This window comes from Sinocyclocheilus rhinocerous, unplaced genomic scaffold, assembly GCF_001515625.1.
Source record: "Sinocyclocheilus rhinocerous isolate Xijiao unplaced genomic scaffold, SAMN03320098_v1.1 scaffold552, whole genome shotgun sequence".
NCBI classification, from domain to species: Eukaryota; Metazoa; Chordata; class Actinopteri; order Cypriniformes; family Cyprinidae; genus Sinocyclocheilus; species Sinocyclocheilus rhinocerous.
Genome location: NW_015625574.1, coordinates 100,376 through 116,295, shown reverse-complemented (window position 1 = coordinate 116,295; position 15,920 = coordinate 100,376). Strand labels below are relative to the sequence as shown.

At 36.8% G+C, this 15,920-nt stretch overlaps 1 protein-coding gene across 1 annotated transcript; it reads left to right on the top strand.

Moving 5' to 3' along the window:
• The first annotated feature begins 934 nt into the window (after nt 1-934).
• LOC107751370 (uncharacterized) lies at nt 935-14,124 on the top strand. Its single transcript, XM_016567091.1, has 9 exons — nt 935-1,150; nt 1,250-1,331; nt 1,889-1,990; nt 2,076-2,163; nt 2,687-2,762; nt 9,594-9,722; nt 9,877-9,957; nt 10,813-10,876; nt 14,111-14,124. The coding sequence occupies exons 1-9, from the start codon at nt 1,004-1,006 to the stop codon at nt 14,122-14,124; spliced, it is 783 nt and encodes a 260-aa protein (XP_016422577.1). The 5' UTR covers nt 935-1,003.
• Nucleotides 14,125-15,920: the final 1,796 nt, after the last annotated feature.

The window sequence follows — 15,920 nt, the reverse complement described above, 5'->3', positions numbered from 1 at the left end:
TATATAACAGCCTATTTGTATAATTAGATTAGCTTACTCCTTTCAGTAGGTTGTCTATGTGTAGTTTTATACTTGTTTAAACTTTTACTGCAGAGGTTAGCCTACAACATTTCTCTCCACTGTAGGCTATGTCTCAACATATATAGCAGAATGACAATAAATCTTACTTGACCTAACGTAAAAATAAAATTCAAAATTTGGTACACAATATTGTCGCTATCCATAATACATTTGCATTTTAGCATTACAATATATTGTGACACGATATATTGTTATACCCCTGCATTGTTTTGAATGTTGAACAATTGTATCAACATACGTATATATTCTATATCCCGCGATCCAACAGAGGATAAGAGGTATGGAGAAGTATGGAAATGGATCAGTTTTTATAGGGAGAGACTGCCTAGTTAAATGTTTAGCCATGTCACTACTGATTTTTGAACTAATCAATCATGTAAACAAGCACTTATTGTGAATTTCACTGACATTGTAGTACGGTCGCTTTGTTAAAACATCTATATGGTTAATTATAGATATAGTAAGACAGAAACTCACCTGTTCCCCACTCATATTGGTCTGAAAAGGTAAACAGGTGTTTCGGGTCTCGGGAGACAGCGTAAATTGACCGACAGCGCCATTTGCTGTTTTTGGAAAAAAAAATCGCATTTGTGAGAAAATCTGCCTTGACGCATTTGTGAGAAAATCAAGCCAAATTTCCTCATAAAAAGTCAAATGAGTCTCACAGTTGTAACACACAGTACATACAGTATATTTGTCCATACCTCTGCATTTTCTCTCAAATAGAGTTTTGTATTTGCAAATCACTTTGCGTTTGTTTGAAAGTCGAGTTTTTCTTTGCAAAGCAAATTGTGTTTATTTGCAGAACGCTGGATTTGTTTGATGAATATTGGCACAAAATGCGCTCCATAGAGGCGCATCTCAAACAAGCCTCTTGATTCACTTCCTCGCTCTGGCGTCATCATGTCGTTAGTTCCTTGTTATGAACTTCAGCACAGATCAGATCAGACCAGACTGCTGCTGCGTATCAGTCCAGCTCATGCACAACTTCTGTCCGCTCTTTTCCAGCGATTTCACTATAAATACCCGCGGTTCACTCGCGATATTTGGTAAAGGTATTGCTGAATGTGTATGTTCGGTTTGTTGTAATGTGTAATAATGTGTTCTTGTGTATGTACCGTAGTGTGTATATGTTATAATGTTCCCTCGCTGTCTGAACGGTTTCTAGCACAGAATGGCAGTGGACTGGTGGGGCTTCGCCTATGCTGCAGCTCTTGCTCTGGGCGGCTTTATGGGCTATAAAAGAAAAGGTATTTCTTCACTGTGGTGTAAAAGGAACGTGTGCAGATGATAGAAAATTATATTTATTGATCAATTTAAACAAAAAAAATCTAATTTCTAATAGGTTTTAAGCTGAACGGTTTCTAGCACAGAATGGCAGTGGACTGGTGGGGCTTCGCCTATGCTGCAGCTCTTGCTCTGGGCGGCTTTATGGGCTATAAAAGAAAAGGTATTTCTTCACTGTGGTGTAAAAGGAACGTGTGCAGATGATAGAAAATTATATTTATTGATCAATTTAAAAAAAAAATCTAATTTCTAATAGGTTTATAACTCTAAAATGTTCGCTTTTTGTCGACTTTTCATGGTTCTAATAGAGTTTTAAGCATGCACCTTTCACATTTGTATTGTATAGCTAACAAAAAAGTACTATGCTATTACTATATTTTCGAACATGCTACCATGGTAATATAATTGCAAAATCATAATTGATGTACTATGTCTGCAATCTATATTCATCCCATAACATCACTGTACTTTATTGTAAGGGATTGGTGGAGATATTTAATATAATTCCTGACTTCTGCAGGAAGTGTGGTGTCATTAATTGCCGGACTCTTCTTTGGAAGTGTGTCTGCATATGGAGCATATAAAATAACAAATGATCCACACGATTACTGGACCTCTCTGAGTAAGTATACAAATAAAATCACTAATGTCCACCCTTTAGAAATACAGCATATATCAGCTTCAAACTTACTTTTTCATGACTCTAGTCGCCGCCGGTGTTCTGACTGTTGTGATGGGAATGAGGTTCAGGAAATCTGGGAAATTAATGCCTGCAGGAATCATGGCAGGACTGAGGTAAAACTGTAGCTTGGACAATCACAGTTGTAAAATATATAAATTCTTGTGTTAAGATTTATAAAGCTAACAGAGCGAAAGCGTTTTTCAGACTTGATGATATTCAATGTTTATGTATTTGCTCTCCCTGTTGAAAAAACCAGCATATGCTGGTTAGGTATGTTTTGACGCTGGGATGCTGGTTTAAGCTGGTCCTTTGCTGGTTTAAGCTGGTCCTTTGCTGGTTTAAGCTGGTCCTTTGCTGGTTTATGCTGGTCATGTGCTGGTTTAAGCTGGTCCTTTGCTGGTTTATGCTGGTCATGTGCTGGCAGGACCAGCATAAACCAGCAAAGGACCAGCTTAAACCTTCAGAGTAACTTGCCCAAAACTGCCCATTTATCTCGAGATTACATTATGATGTACACATTCAATTACTAAAGTAGCAATGGTAAGTTGTCATGCATACTATTTGCAACTATTTTCATTAAACATCATTATAAAGAAGTTACATGCATAATTGCATCGACGCGTAAAACTTTTCCAGACTTTACGCCACAAACCTGGACTCCAGCTGCAGCCAGCAGCCATCGGACCGACTCCATCTTCCCTCTGCCATTGAAGTAATGCAACACAACTTTCTCGGACAGGTTCACCCACTTCAAAACGCTGTCTTCCTGTAAAAGATAAAGTGTGCAGCAGGGAGTTTTATGTTTTCAGGTGTTGCGTAACTCGTGGGTGGTGCTAAAGTCCAAATGCAGGCTAGTGGGCTTGAGATAAAAAAAAAAACTAAAGCAAGAAACAATGCTGATATCAACAATCCCCACTCGAGGTGTTGAATGACATAATTACACAGTTTCATGGATCACTTTTAAACAGCTCAAGCTTTTCAGACGAGCTTCTGCTGAGTGAATGATGAAAAACAACAGGCAAATTAACCGTGTGCAGAGTCATTATAGACTTTTTTAGATTAAAAATAGCCAAGTCATGACGACAGCCAGCTATGATATGAAATGTGTATCGCAAGCCGTTTTATTATCTATGATCCAAGCGTCACTCTGACTAGTCAAGTAGGCTAATAATCGTGACTCGTCAAAATACAATCGTAAATATCAAGATTACGCAACATATATGTGCACATTATTTAGAAACTAAATAATCTTGGTCCAGTTACCCAGCCAACATTGATATGTGGGCCCCATATGGGTCATGCCTGGGCAGCATGGGTTCCGTGTGGGCATGGGCTGAAAATGGGCAATTTATGTGGGCCCCATGTGTGTTTCACAATGTGGGTCCCTGTTTGAACATATGGGACCTTTATGGGATCTATGTGGGCAAAATTATTTCACACTTAAAATACATCCTTATACCTTTAATTTTTTGGTTAATAGTCACTTTTTAACAAAGAATATAGATTTTATGGTTCTGATCAATATAACTTATATATGTAAGACAATGCATTATTTTCTATTGTGATGTTTCATTTTGTTTGTATTGTCAATATTACAATGTTAGCCTGTTTATGCATTTATCAAAATGTATTTTTTTTTTTTTTTACTGTAGCCTACACATTTATATTTGTTCGTGAGGGATAATACATTGTGATGTCAGTGTTACGTAATGATTTGTCATATAATACGTCAGTGCATGTCCTTTTTGCTTGTTTTGCTTAGCTATAGTTGCTAGCGGTAATTCTGTTCATAGTTTTTAACAATAGAAACGTACTTATATTTTCAACACAGGACCACATGAGTTTTAGCAAAGATGTATTAAATCCAGTTTTATAATTAATAATTAATCATAGGCGTAATTTGCGGGTGGGACTGGTAAAATATGCCCCCACCACTTTTTCAAAGCCGTTGAAAAAAATATAACATGCAGAAGGATTATGAGGCAAAGTAAAAGCATCTCCAATCCGTTTTCAGTGGTTCTTAAGAGGATTCGTGAGTTGACGAAATCAATGGTATTTTGAGCGGTGAGTGCACTTTAATGCCTCTGATTTTGCAAAGAGCCACGATCACAGAAATCGCCACGATTGCTTCACGATGGCAATCTTTCGTCTGGGACAGCCAAAAGTCGTGCAGTGTATCCCGGGCTTTAGAGGATACAGCGTGATTATTACCTAACCAGGTGGTATTCACCCTGCTAGCACATAACAAAAAGTGGACTTTTTTCTATAATCATGAAAACTGAAACTGGTTAAGCCAGTGATAATCAGAAATCAGAAGATCCCTAATTATAAGCCCCCTGCTCCATTCATTGGTAGCCTACTTCAGTATGATCTATCCTGGACGCAGATTTGCGGAAACACCAGACTGCTTTAATCTTGAAATAATGATTTCAGAAGAGATCAGAACAACCAGTGCCTACCTAGGCTAAACACTAAAAAAAACCAAATTATTTTTTCCACAAGCAATTGAATCTCTTTATTGGCTTAACTCTTGGACGGCGTCGGCGTCGGTCTCAAGGTGGTGCGAGTTGTGTGTCCGAGTCCAGGAGTAGCTTATGGAGCATATGTGGAGGAGTGCATACCAATTGTTGTTCAGCCACTTCTGATGGAAAAATAATTTGTTTTCTTAGGAGTGAAATCATTATTTTTTTCGTGAAATCTGAAATTACGTCACGATTCCTTTTTTTTTGTGTGACGATTCATTGTTACTTTCCAAAATGTGCTTGAAGACACAAATACATAATTTATACACACACATAAATTACTGTAGTTATTCTGTTCTGAACATCAAACAACAAATCCTTTGTTTTTCAATCAAATGTATTCTAACTAGTTGGTTGAATAAAAATATTTGGATTTCATATTTAAAAATTACCTCAAGTTAGCATCAGGTAGCTAGTTAGCGAGCAGTTAGCATCAGCTAACAAAATGTTTCAAATAGGCTATTATAATTTTGTAATTCATAATTATTGATTATATTCTTTTAAATTTTAAGCTAAAACTGCCTGCACTCTGATTTTGCAGTAAATGTTTAAAGCACATTGCTTTGTCAGACTGGGGGTATTTTACCCCACCCATGGAGGGTAAAACGCCCCCTTGGCACAAATTTAATTTTTGTTATAAATCTAATAACATGCAAACTCTGGACATTTTTCATACTTTGTTTATAATTTATGTCATTGTCACTAAAACTATGATAACTTTTCGTAATAGCCTACATTTAACTTTTATTTCACAGAAAAAAATTACACAGTCCTTAAGGGGGGCGTTTTCCCCCACTCTACCCTATAATCTGACACTGTAATTCATAAATTGTAGTAGCCTACTAATATTTGAACGTGTGGAGAAAAAATAGCTAGGCCTATTTAGATCATGCGGTGCAGGTCAGGAATTAATAAGGGGAGAACTAAAATGTAAATGTCAAATAATGTTCACTGCTTTATAATAATATTAAAAATAATAATAATAATAATTGTTATTATTATTTACACATTCTATGCATTTCAAATAACTCTTCTCGCTGACTGCGCCGTCTCAGGAGAGCATGAGTTTGCCTGCTGTTCTGCGCCAAAAGTTATTCATCCTTATTTTTGAAATTGCATAAAAAGGTTATTCTATGGCATCGTGAAGCACCTTTATTTTTAAGAGTGTATATAAATAATAGGCTTACTAGGCCTATTATTTTATATGTTTTTCCACCGGAAAAGCCTGCATTTGCCCAGTGCCTACGTAGGCTAAATACTAAAAAAACAAAATTATTTTTTCCACAAGCAATTTAATCTCTTTGTTGGCTTAACTCTAGTGGCTGGACGGCGTCGGTCTCGGTCTCAAGGTGGTGCGAGTTGTGTGACCGAGTCCAGGAGTTCCAAAATGTGCTTGAAGACACAAATACATAATTTATACACACACATAAATTACTGTAGTTATTCTGTTCTGAACATCAAACAACAAATCCTTTGTTTTTCAATCAAATGTATTCTAACTAGTTGGCATTCAAAACAAATATTAAAAAATATATATTAAAATATTAAAGCCTATTCTAATTTTTAACCCATGAAAAAAAGAGAAAAATCTAGCTTAATTTCTGTTCAAATGACCTGAAGGTACATTGACCTGGGAGTAGGCTAAAAGTAACCTATAAAAAAAAAACAAACAACAAAACTCTTTACATCTCATTACATTTATTAATTTACTAGCTACAACACTAGGCCTACTTAATGACACCATAAACTAAAGAAAGTATTAATATGAGGGTAAATAGATTTTAATGCCTTAAAAAATATTACATGTTCAGAATTGCCACCTTAACGGCCAGAATGTGTACATTCTGACCACATTAAGACCACCTTAATGCGGTCAAACTGCGTCTTTACACGTACCAAATAAACTGACAAAACTGACGCCTTAATGCGGCCAAAACCTGCGTGTCTACACGTACAAAAGAAACGCGTGTTGACACGGTCGCATTTCACGCGTTCCGTTTAAAGACTTTTGGCCCCGTCCGCCTTCCATACGTTTGCAACTAGTTTACATGGCAGCAACGCATTGTGGGAAATACCAACTGTTTTAGTTTTAAAAGAGTATAATAAATGAATTAATACACTATTCGCATTCGTGTCGTGTTTCAAACATCTATATTTGATCGTATAAGTTAAATCGGTCCGTTTTCATTAACGCTTTGTAACGGTGGCATTCAGTTTACGTCACTATTACGTACGCCAATGGCAGCGCTGCGCGTGGCAGCAAAGCATTGTGGGAAATACCAACTGTTTACGTTTTAAAATACTATAATAAACGAACGAATACAAAAATCGTATTCGTGTCGTCTTGCACACATCTATATTCGATCGCGTAAGTATAACAAACGCATGAAAGCAGCAAGTGGATGTGAGGTCACCGTCGAAGACAAGCACAGCTGGAGTCCGAGGTATATAAGCTTCATGAGCGGGCGCAGTTTCTCGGATGTGAGGGCGATCTGGTTGCGACATCTGTCACCCCATTGATCGCTAGGGTTGATTCGGCTGATCTGGCTGGCTAGGCGGGTGTCCCCTTCCTCCCTCACCGCTCCATGTGTGTCCCTCCCGAAGCTCCGCGCTCGGTGGAAGAGGACGATTCCCGCGGACCAACGTCGGTATAGAAGTAGCTGCGCTCCCCTGCTAGAACCTCCAAACAAGCTCAAGGCCCATTTGTAGGAGAAACGTAGGGAAGTCGAGCTCCAAGACTTCAGACACATCCAAATGAGGCACTGCATGTGGCAGTCTGCCTTTCTTTTGACATGCACTGCGCTTCGAAAATCTTTACCTAACAGAAAAACTACAGTCTGTGGTACTGAGTAATATTAATTAACTACATGCACTTACTATATGGTTAGGGGTTGGCTTAGCACGTAATTATGCATAGTAGATGTAACATTTGTTACAAGGACACCTTAAAATAAAGTGTTATCAAATACATTTCCGGTCATTTACATCTACATTTACATGAGAGCAAAGAGCAATGATCTGCAAGTGCTATGACAAGTCTCAGTTAGCTTAATGCAGTACATGTAGCCAGTTTTTTTTATTATATAATAAATAAAAAGAAAACAAATACATTGAATACAAAAAGATTAGAGAAGCTAGTGTTAGGTTTTTAAAAAAAAGAAACCAAGCAGTAAATGAAGAGTGCAAGTCTAAAAGGGACAAGTTTTTTTTAAAAGAATAGAATTAGAATAGAGAGTGCTAGAGTTAGAGGGTAATTATTCACAATGTAATAGCACAGTAAGTAACTAAATATGGGTCAACAGTGTTTATCTTATATACATTGAGAAAAGTCAATTTTGTGTTCAAGATAATTACATTAACAGTTTCAAAACAGCAACAGAGTTAATACAGTGTAATCAATTAATGGTAATAACTGAAAAATAGGAAAAGAAAGGCCCATGTTTGTTTTCCGTAGAAACTTTAGTGTCATTGTGTCATCAAACCTTATTTTTGTAATTTATTTTTGCATGATTTGTTGCTCAACCAGTATGCAGTATCAGTAGTTTATTTCCTAAGTTACATTATATTCAAAAGTCCTGTCCTGAACACATCTAAAGGCCAATCTTCCGTTATAATCATAGCGCCACCTGCTGGAAATGACTTGTTTTACACTAGCTTAAACATGCCATGTCCGATCTACACCAAACTTCACATGCTTGGCAAGAGTCCTGGCCTGAACACATGTACATGCCAATATTCAGTAATAATGCCACCTGCTGGCAACAGGATACGTCATGTTTTATACTAACTCACAAATACCATGTTCAATCTGCACCAACCTTCATATGTTAAGTCCTGGCTTGCAGACATCTACATGCCAATATGCAGTTATAGTAATGACTTTGACATAGTCCTCCTATATTTACCACTTTAAATGCACATTGCTCACCGTTCTCTGTTTTCCTAAAGCCACCGGGTGGCGTTGAGCCCGGGTGCGAGGGCCCTTTCAATGCTGCTTGCAGTTTTAATTTGAAATATTTCTTTATTTGTGAAGAATACTGTAATAGGATTACAGAATAAAGTAGTTTTCATCCTGAGTACAAGTATGTTTATTTTACACATTTATCGTTTTCAAATTATTTCAAATTTCTTAAATGTTAATTAGAATAAATAAAAATGATATATCGGCCCCCTGCTCTCTAAGATATCGGCATCGGCTGTTTAAAAACTAATAGCGGTGCACCACTAGAGCGGTGTGTTGGTGTCTGCAGAGCAGCAGAAGTTGTAAACTACACAGGGATCTCTGTCATTTGGTACATTAATATAATATTAAAGGTTAAAATTAACAACTCGGGCAGATGTTCAAATCCAATTGGTATTAGATATAATAATCAACACTCAAAAACAGTTGTATAAGAAACATTTAAATTGTGCATGAGGTAGTTCTTGTATGTAATTATATAATTATGCCTTACTTCTTATTGAAATATAAACATGCAAACCGTGACTGTTATAACTTCTTTTAATGAGAGATTTATTTAAAGATACATTAAACTGGTTAAAAATTTGATGAATACGTAATACAATACGTATTTATCAAAATGCTCCTTTAGAGTGATTTTTTTAGAATGTCTAAAATATTATAGAATGTTCTTTTCTTCATAGAATGTCTTTTCAGAGATAAATGTGACGTTACGATTTAGTGCTAGTACGACACACACATGACCACAGGGAAACACTAGTGTGTCCCAGAATGCATCAGTGAAGAATTTCTCCAAAACATGGTCTGTGTTCTTGCTTAGTGAACTATCGCTGGAATTTACATGAATCAAATCTTCACATGAATCAGAGGATGGCATCTTCAACACTAGCAAGGTCAATCCAAATTGTATTTTGTTAGCCAAACTAGCATGTGGCTTAAACAAGCCTAATCGCCAAACAGTTTTGCCACTGGGATCCATTCCAGAACTCTTCAGCACCCTTCCCATCAGTAAAATGTAAGTAGATAACTTGTACTATGATATTACACTTGATTCTCATAGTATCCCATAACAGTGAGAATGGGCGGGAAGCTGGGGACGTCCATCATGGAGACTGCGAGTGGAAAACATTGGAGATCTCACTCAGTTCAGCAAGATCGAGCTGGAGCAGAACTTCGGAGAGAAGACCGGGTGAGAACCCGAAAAACCTGCCAGTGGAAGATGTGCCTTAGAAAGATTCAGACCTGAAAAATTCATCAAAATCAGTACAATCTTAAAAAGTCATGGAAAGTTCTGTAGTAAATGTATCTCAGGTAGAGTTGCTCATTTCGTCTCTGTTCCTCAGGTCGTGCCTCGACAGCTCCCCAAATCCATTGGCTGCAGTAAGAACTTCCCAGGAAAAACCTGTTTGGCTACAGAACAGCAGGTACATGGTAGGGCTGTCAAAAAAAATTTGCATTTCAAATATTCGTCGAATTGAAAATAAAAATCCACATTTGAATGCAAAAACGTTGCATTCAAATTTTAGAAGTGCGTCAGGCAGCTTTATCAGTGGCACATCGTTGCATTTTAATGCTTCTTTTAGCCTATCAAGTTGAACCCAATAGATGCGGCGCTGCTACGTTGTTCATTCAAAATACTGCGGAAAAAGAGAACATCAATGCGGAGAAACTGAAAACTGAAACCAAGCCGTTCACACAGAACGCATATTTATGGCTATATTTCTAGAGGGACATCTATCACCGTTGCACTCGCATCTCGCACAAGAGAGCCACATGTTTAGAAAGCCATGTAAAATTAATGTAAGTTCAACTTTTAAAAAACATGTCTCGAGACTTTATGCCGGTTTTTCCCCATCCCACTGCATCTCATGTTTTTAAACGAAAAAAGTACTCTTTGTGATTGGTTTTCGGATCTTTGTATCAAACTATACATACATACATGATGCTGTTTTGTTTCTGATTGTTTAAGCAACTTAATTAATTATATATGGTATTTTAAACATTATGCACTTTTTTCAAAGATAGTCGTGTTATTTTATTGCTTTGAATAAACATGCATTAGTAATGTTTTGCTCGATGCGCTCTCTTTTGGCCTCAGGAGAGAAGCCAAATGCTTTTTTTCACCCTAACTGAAATTATGCCTTTTAAATTAGAATATAATTTGAATATTGATAATATTTAAGTACAAAATTCGAATGCCGTTTTGACAGCCCTTGACATTTGACATTGGTGTGGACTCTTGATGCTCGTGCTCTGGTGTAACCCGCTCTCTTATGCAGGTGCAGCTCTGGCTTCATCAGCTGGCCCTCGAGTTACAGGAACGACTGAACAAAGACATGATAGGTGAGTCAAGATAAAAATTACTATCCAATCACAATTCGTTATTGATTAACTTGCAGTTAGTGAAGGCAGGATAGATAGGCGGAATCACGCGCTCTCTTGGACGCAATCCCAGTTCTATATATATAGAGATATATATTAACCAGAACACAGTGGGATCTGCATTTGCATTAATCTACCCCTGTAACATTCAACGCTATTGAACCACTTTTTGTGCAGTATGAGTAAAGGGGGAACAATAAGTGCTTGCAGGAGTCAGATTTGACTGATCATGGGTCGAGAGGAGGGATGACCTACAAGACAATTGTGGAGTTTTTGCTACTCAACAGATCCGGAGCTCACTGACAAATATCTTATATCGTAAGATGCGCTCCCTTTACTCAGAGTGCGCGTGATCGCGAAATCGAAAGTGAAAGTGAACAGCGCAAGCGCTCATTCAAAAGAGATTTAAATACTCCCCATTGATAGCGGCTCCCTGATACACGAAAATTATATGTAATATTAGAATGTTTGCGGGAGCGGGCGGGACTGGACAAACCTTGCAGGAGCGGAACACACACGTTGTCACTGTTTAAGTTCAGAGGTAAGAAGAGTGCTATCTAGCGGGATATAAACTCAAAACGAAACAATGGCCATGAATCTTGTATACATTTTTTTGAGAATCGATACAGTATCACCAAACAAAATATTGCGATACTCACGTGTATCGATATTTTCTTACACCCCTAGCGTACATTCCTGACAGACAGACGCTACTGTGATTTAGGTCAAAAACGCATAAATACTCAGTTAATATCAAACGATCTGTTTAACAGACAAAGCAAAAGTGATCACGTAATAAAAACAGTTACACTTGTGTGTTGTGACATTACTGTCGGATCCAATATAGTCACACAGCATTGTCTTTTAGTTTCGATCTTTCTGAAAACCCTGCGTCGAATTGTGCCTAGTTTGTAAACGAATCCACAGTAAAATGAAGTGAACAAAGGACCGAGTTCTTACTGACGCGGTCTGGAACTTAATTAAAAATAAAAAAGTTCATCCACTCTTTCCTAACGTTGGGATCAGAAGGAAGGCAACGCAAACACTGTTTTTCCACAGTTTGGCACTGAACAGCGTCTTGTCTTTGGAGCATCTTTATCGTTTGGTTTCTGTGTAAACCTGCATGTTCGCCTCTATCGTAAACACTACATGCATGAATCGGTGGGCAGGGCTAAAAAGGCAGGGATGTAGAATCGGTGGGCGGGGCTAAACAGGCAGTGATGTAGAAGCAGGCATTGATCATCTTCTGCGGAGGCGGTGCTTATCCACACTATTATATCATAGAGTAGAACTTTCCGCAAGCTGATGTTTTAGCACAGTGTTTCCCAAACTTTTTTTAGTCGCGGCACCCTTTAGAAATTTTAACAAACTTGTGGCACCCTACAAAATTAATTTTGTCACAATATTTGAATTTCTAACTTCGATATGATAATTTGTGGCACCCCGGTTGGGAAACACTGTTTTAGCAGACTGGCTTCAATATAAGCTGTTTTTAGACTAACTACAAAGTTTTGAGTTCTGAAACTTACAGGATGTTTTTATAGCACAATGGCCCCTTCATATGTCAAGAGATCAAGGGAATTTTGGTTTCTAACTTTATGACCCCTTTAAATTAAATGACATTACTAGGAAAAATGGGCACATTAAATTCTATTCAGATGTTTAAGGAGAGATTCCCAAGCCTTGTTTGTCAGCCAAACTACTTTAACCAGAAACATTTATTTGAAGTCCCTCTGAGATTGTAAATTAATATTTAATTTAACATCACTTTCATATGTTCATGGTTCTCTGATGTTGGTCAGTGGTCATGTGATGTCTAAACAAATAAAATCTTGTTTTAGTAATTTTTATTTGTTTTTATTTTAATATTTTTTTATTTTAAATTAGTATGCTTTAATCATTAGCCTTTCATCAACTTGCAGTTTCTTCACAAACCCTAAGACCTGAAGTGAATCAACTCGAGCTGAATAACAACACTATTGTCTTCCACAGAGCTGCTTATCGCTGAATTAAACTTGTGTCATAGTTGATGAACTTTACACAGTTTATTACTGTGAAACTGCTTTGAAACAATCTCTGTTGTATAAAGCGATATAAAATAAAGGTGACCTAGTTCGGGAAATACTGCTGTAAGGGAAGCAGACAGATTTTTCCTTCTAATCATAAAATGGATGAAAAAATCCCTTGGACTTTGAAGGAGGGACCCAAGCAGATCGTGACATGAGGGTTGAGCTCTTCTGACTTGAGCCGCTGAGCGCCCAGAACAGCCTGTGCTCATGATGGCAGCAGCGTTTGCTCCTGTCGTCTTCCATAATCTTGATGTTGTAACAGCAGTCAAGTGTAGGACTGGGCAGTACGACCAAAAATATGATCACAATCCATGTCACAAAATATTGATATTTATCATGATATTCAGGAAATGCTTTCAACACATTTGTTAGACATTGAAATTGAATGCAACGATAATTAGTTTGTTTGCAATTAAACTCCACAGAGCTACCTTTTAATTTAGCGACCAATGAAATCAGGTTTATTTTCCTCTAAATTTTGTTTTACGTTTTATTTATTGGATTCTGTGTTTCAAGATTCAATACAAATTTGTCACAAAAAAATGGTGTCTAGTTAAATGAGTTAATAAAGCTAATTTAATCAGTCTTTTAAAATGTAATGAAAATAATTAATTTACAACAAAACATTGCATTTTATTCTTTGTCAAACAAGATGCTGCACAACAGCACTGTATAAAATAATGAAGAAATACCTTGGTTGTATGATATTCCTTAAAAAATATTATTATTGTTATTATAACTTGAGAATTACATTTTAGTATACAATAGTAATATACTTCTGTCATAATTTCTTCAAGTTAAGCTGAACTTTTATTTTGACGGGTTGTCGTGAAGGTCTTTCAGTTTTACTTTCAGTTTCAGTGTGTATTTGACGTATTTTTTTTTCTTTCTCAAAGTCAACGGTGTAAAGTGACTCTCAGAGCAGCTCTGGAGATGAAGTTCTCATGTTGATGTCTCATTTATTGAGAAAAACCGCACCATTCGTTCACACAGAGGCACGCAGGACATGCAAGAGTTAGCCTATTATTGACATGCATTTTATCACGACTCAATTTGATATCGTTTTATCACCCAGCCCTAGTCGAGTGAGTTATTTCTGTAAGGCTTGATTATGTTTCTCTCTTAGGTCTCCTGCTTTGACTTGTCTTCATCTGTCAGCCAGTGAGTTCAGCGATGTTCCCTCATCCTCATCCGGAGGAATAGCAAGCTTCCTGTCCAGTGCACCTTCAACACAATCGCGTCTAGCCTCTACACAAACCCCCAAATATTTGGGCCTTTCGAATTTGAGCGTTTTATTTAAATAATAAATAAGTTGTTCAAGGGAATGCTGTTCAAAAGCCATTTTCTTCTACTAAACATGGAGACACTGATTAGACATGATTACGCAAAGTATTTATGAAAGCGGTCGTAACACAAATGACATTCTCTGCATACTCTACATTGTGATATTGTAGATGTTTGCAAGTGTATCAGTGTGTACTTTATCAGTTCCATAGTCACCTGTAATCGTGGTGCTTTGTCGATTTGTGCTACCCTTTCAGAATTTGCTACCTCCCATTAAAACAGTGGGTACAATTCGACAACGAAAAATGCTACCTGTCAAATTATGGTTTATTAACGTCCACAACCCTAAACCTACCCTTACAAGTAATGCAAATACAGTAATAATTGTTTTTCAGCGTGAGCAAAAGGATGCAATTCATCCTCTTGGTATAAGTGTGAGGACACTTTCAGCAAATGTTATTTTTTGGGGGGGTGAACCATTCCTCCTATAAAAGGCACTTGCAAGTTTTGTCATTATTTACTTCACATCACTAGAGGGCAACAAATCGTGACTGAAACGCTGCAAGCTTCCCAGCGTGAAACTGGGATGTCATGATGTCTTTTCTTTAAATGTTTTGTCATTTTGAACTACAGATCAAATTCAAGATCTTGATCTTCTTTGCAGTCACTTTGATAATATTTGCCGATGGGAAATTAATGTATTAAAGACATCAGTTTCATATGGAATGTGTTAATCCAAGCATATTTTGACCAATGCTGTACAGAATAAAGATGCTGCATGCTGTCTGTATTTCTTGAAGTATGGGCTGTGCTGTTTTCTCACAGCAGTATCACATACAGTGACAGATGGACAGTTGAGCTCAGAAGTATTGGCCCCCTTGGTAAATATAAGCAAAAAAATCTGTAAAAATAGATCTGCATTGTTTTTCATTTTTATCTTTTATAAAAAAACAAAACAAAACAAAAAAATCGAACTTTTCAATCAAGTAAAACAATTGAAAATGGGGTAGAAAAATCTTTAAAATAAATGTTTTTTATCAAATACGCATAGGCCAAAATTATTGGCACGCTTTTTGCAACCTCATTTTGCCATGATAACAGTTCTGAGTCTCTCTTATAATGCCTGATGAGTTTGGAGAACCCTGTTGTACCCTTAAAAGTCAAACTTTTGCAATTTTTTTCCCCCTGGCAGATTTATTAGCAACAATTTCAGAACATAACACAATCCATCTGAATTTTACATTTTTTAAATCAATTTAAATACATTTAATTGCACAAACTAGGCTAATTATAATAAATGTTACATGTACGCACAAAAGTTCAAAAGTTTGAGGTTGGTAAGATTTTTAATGTTTTTTTTTTTTAAAAAGAAGTCTCTTCTGCTCACAAAAGCTGAATTTATTTGAAAATGTACATTTTTATATTTTCAATGTAAAAATAGTGAAAAAAATATTGATTTTTAAATCAAAAGTAAAAACTAATATTGTGAAATATTAGTTTAAAGTAGCTTCATATGGAATGTGTTAATCCAAGCATATTTTGACCAATGCTGTACAGAATAAAGATGCTGCATGCTGTCTGTATTTCTTGAAGTATGGGCTGTGCTGTTTTCTCACAGCAGTATCACATACAGTGACAGATGGACAGTTGAG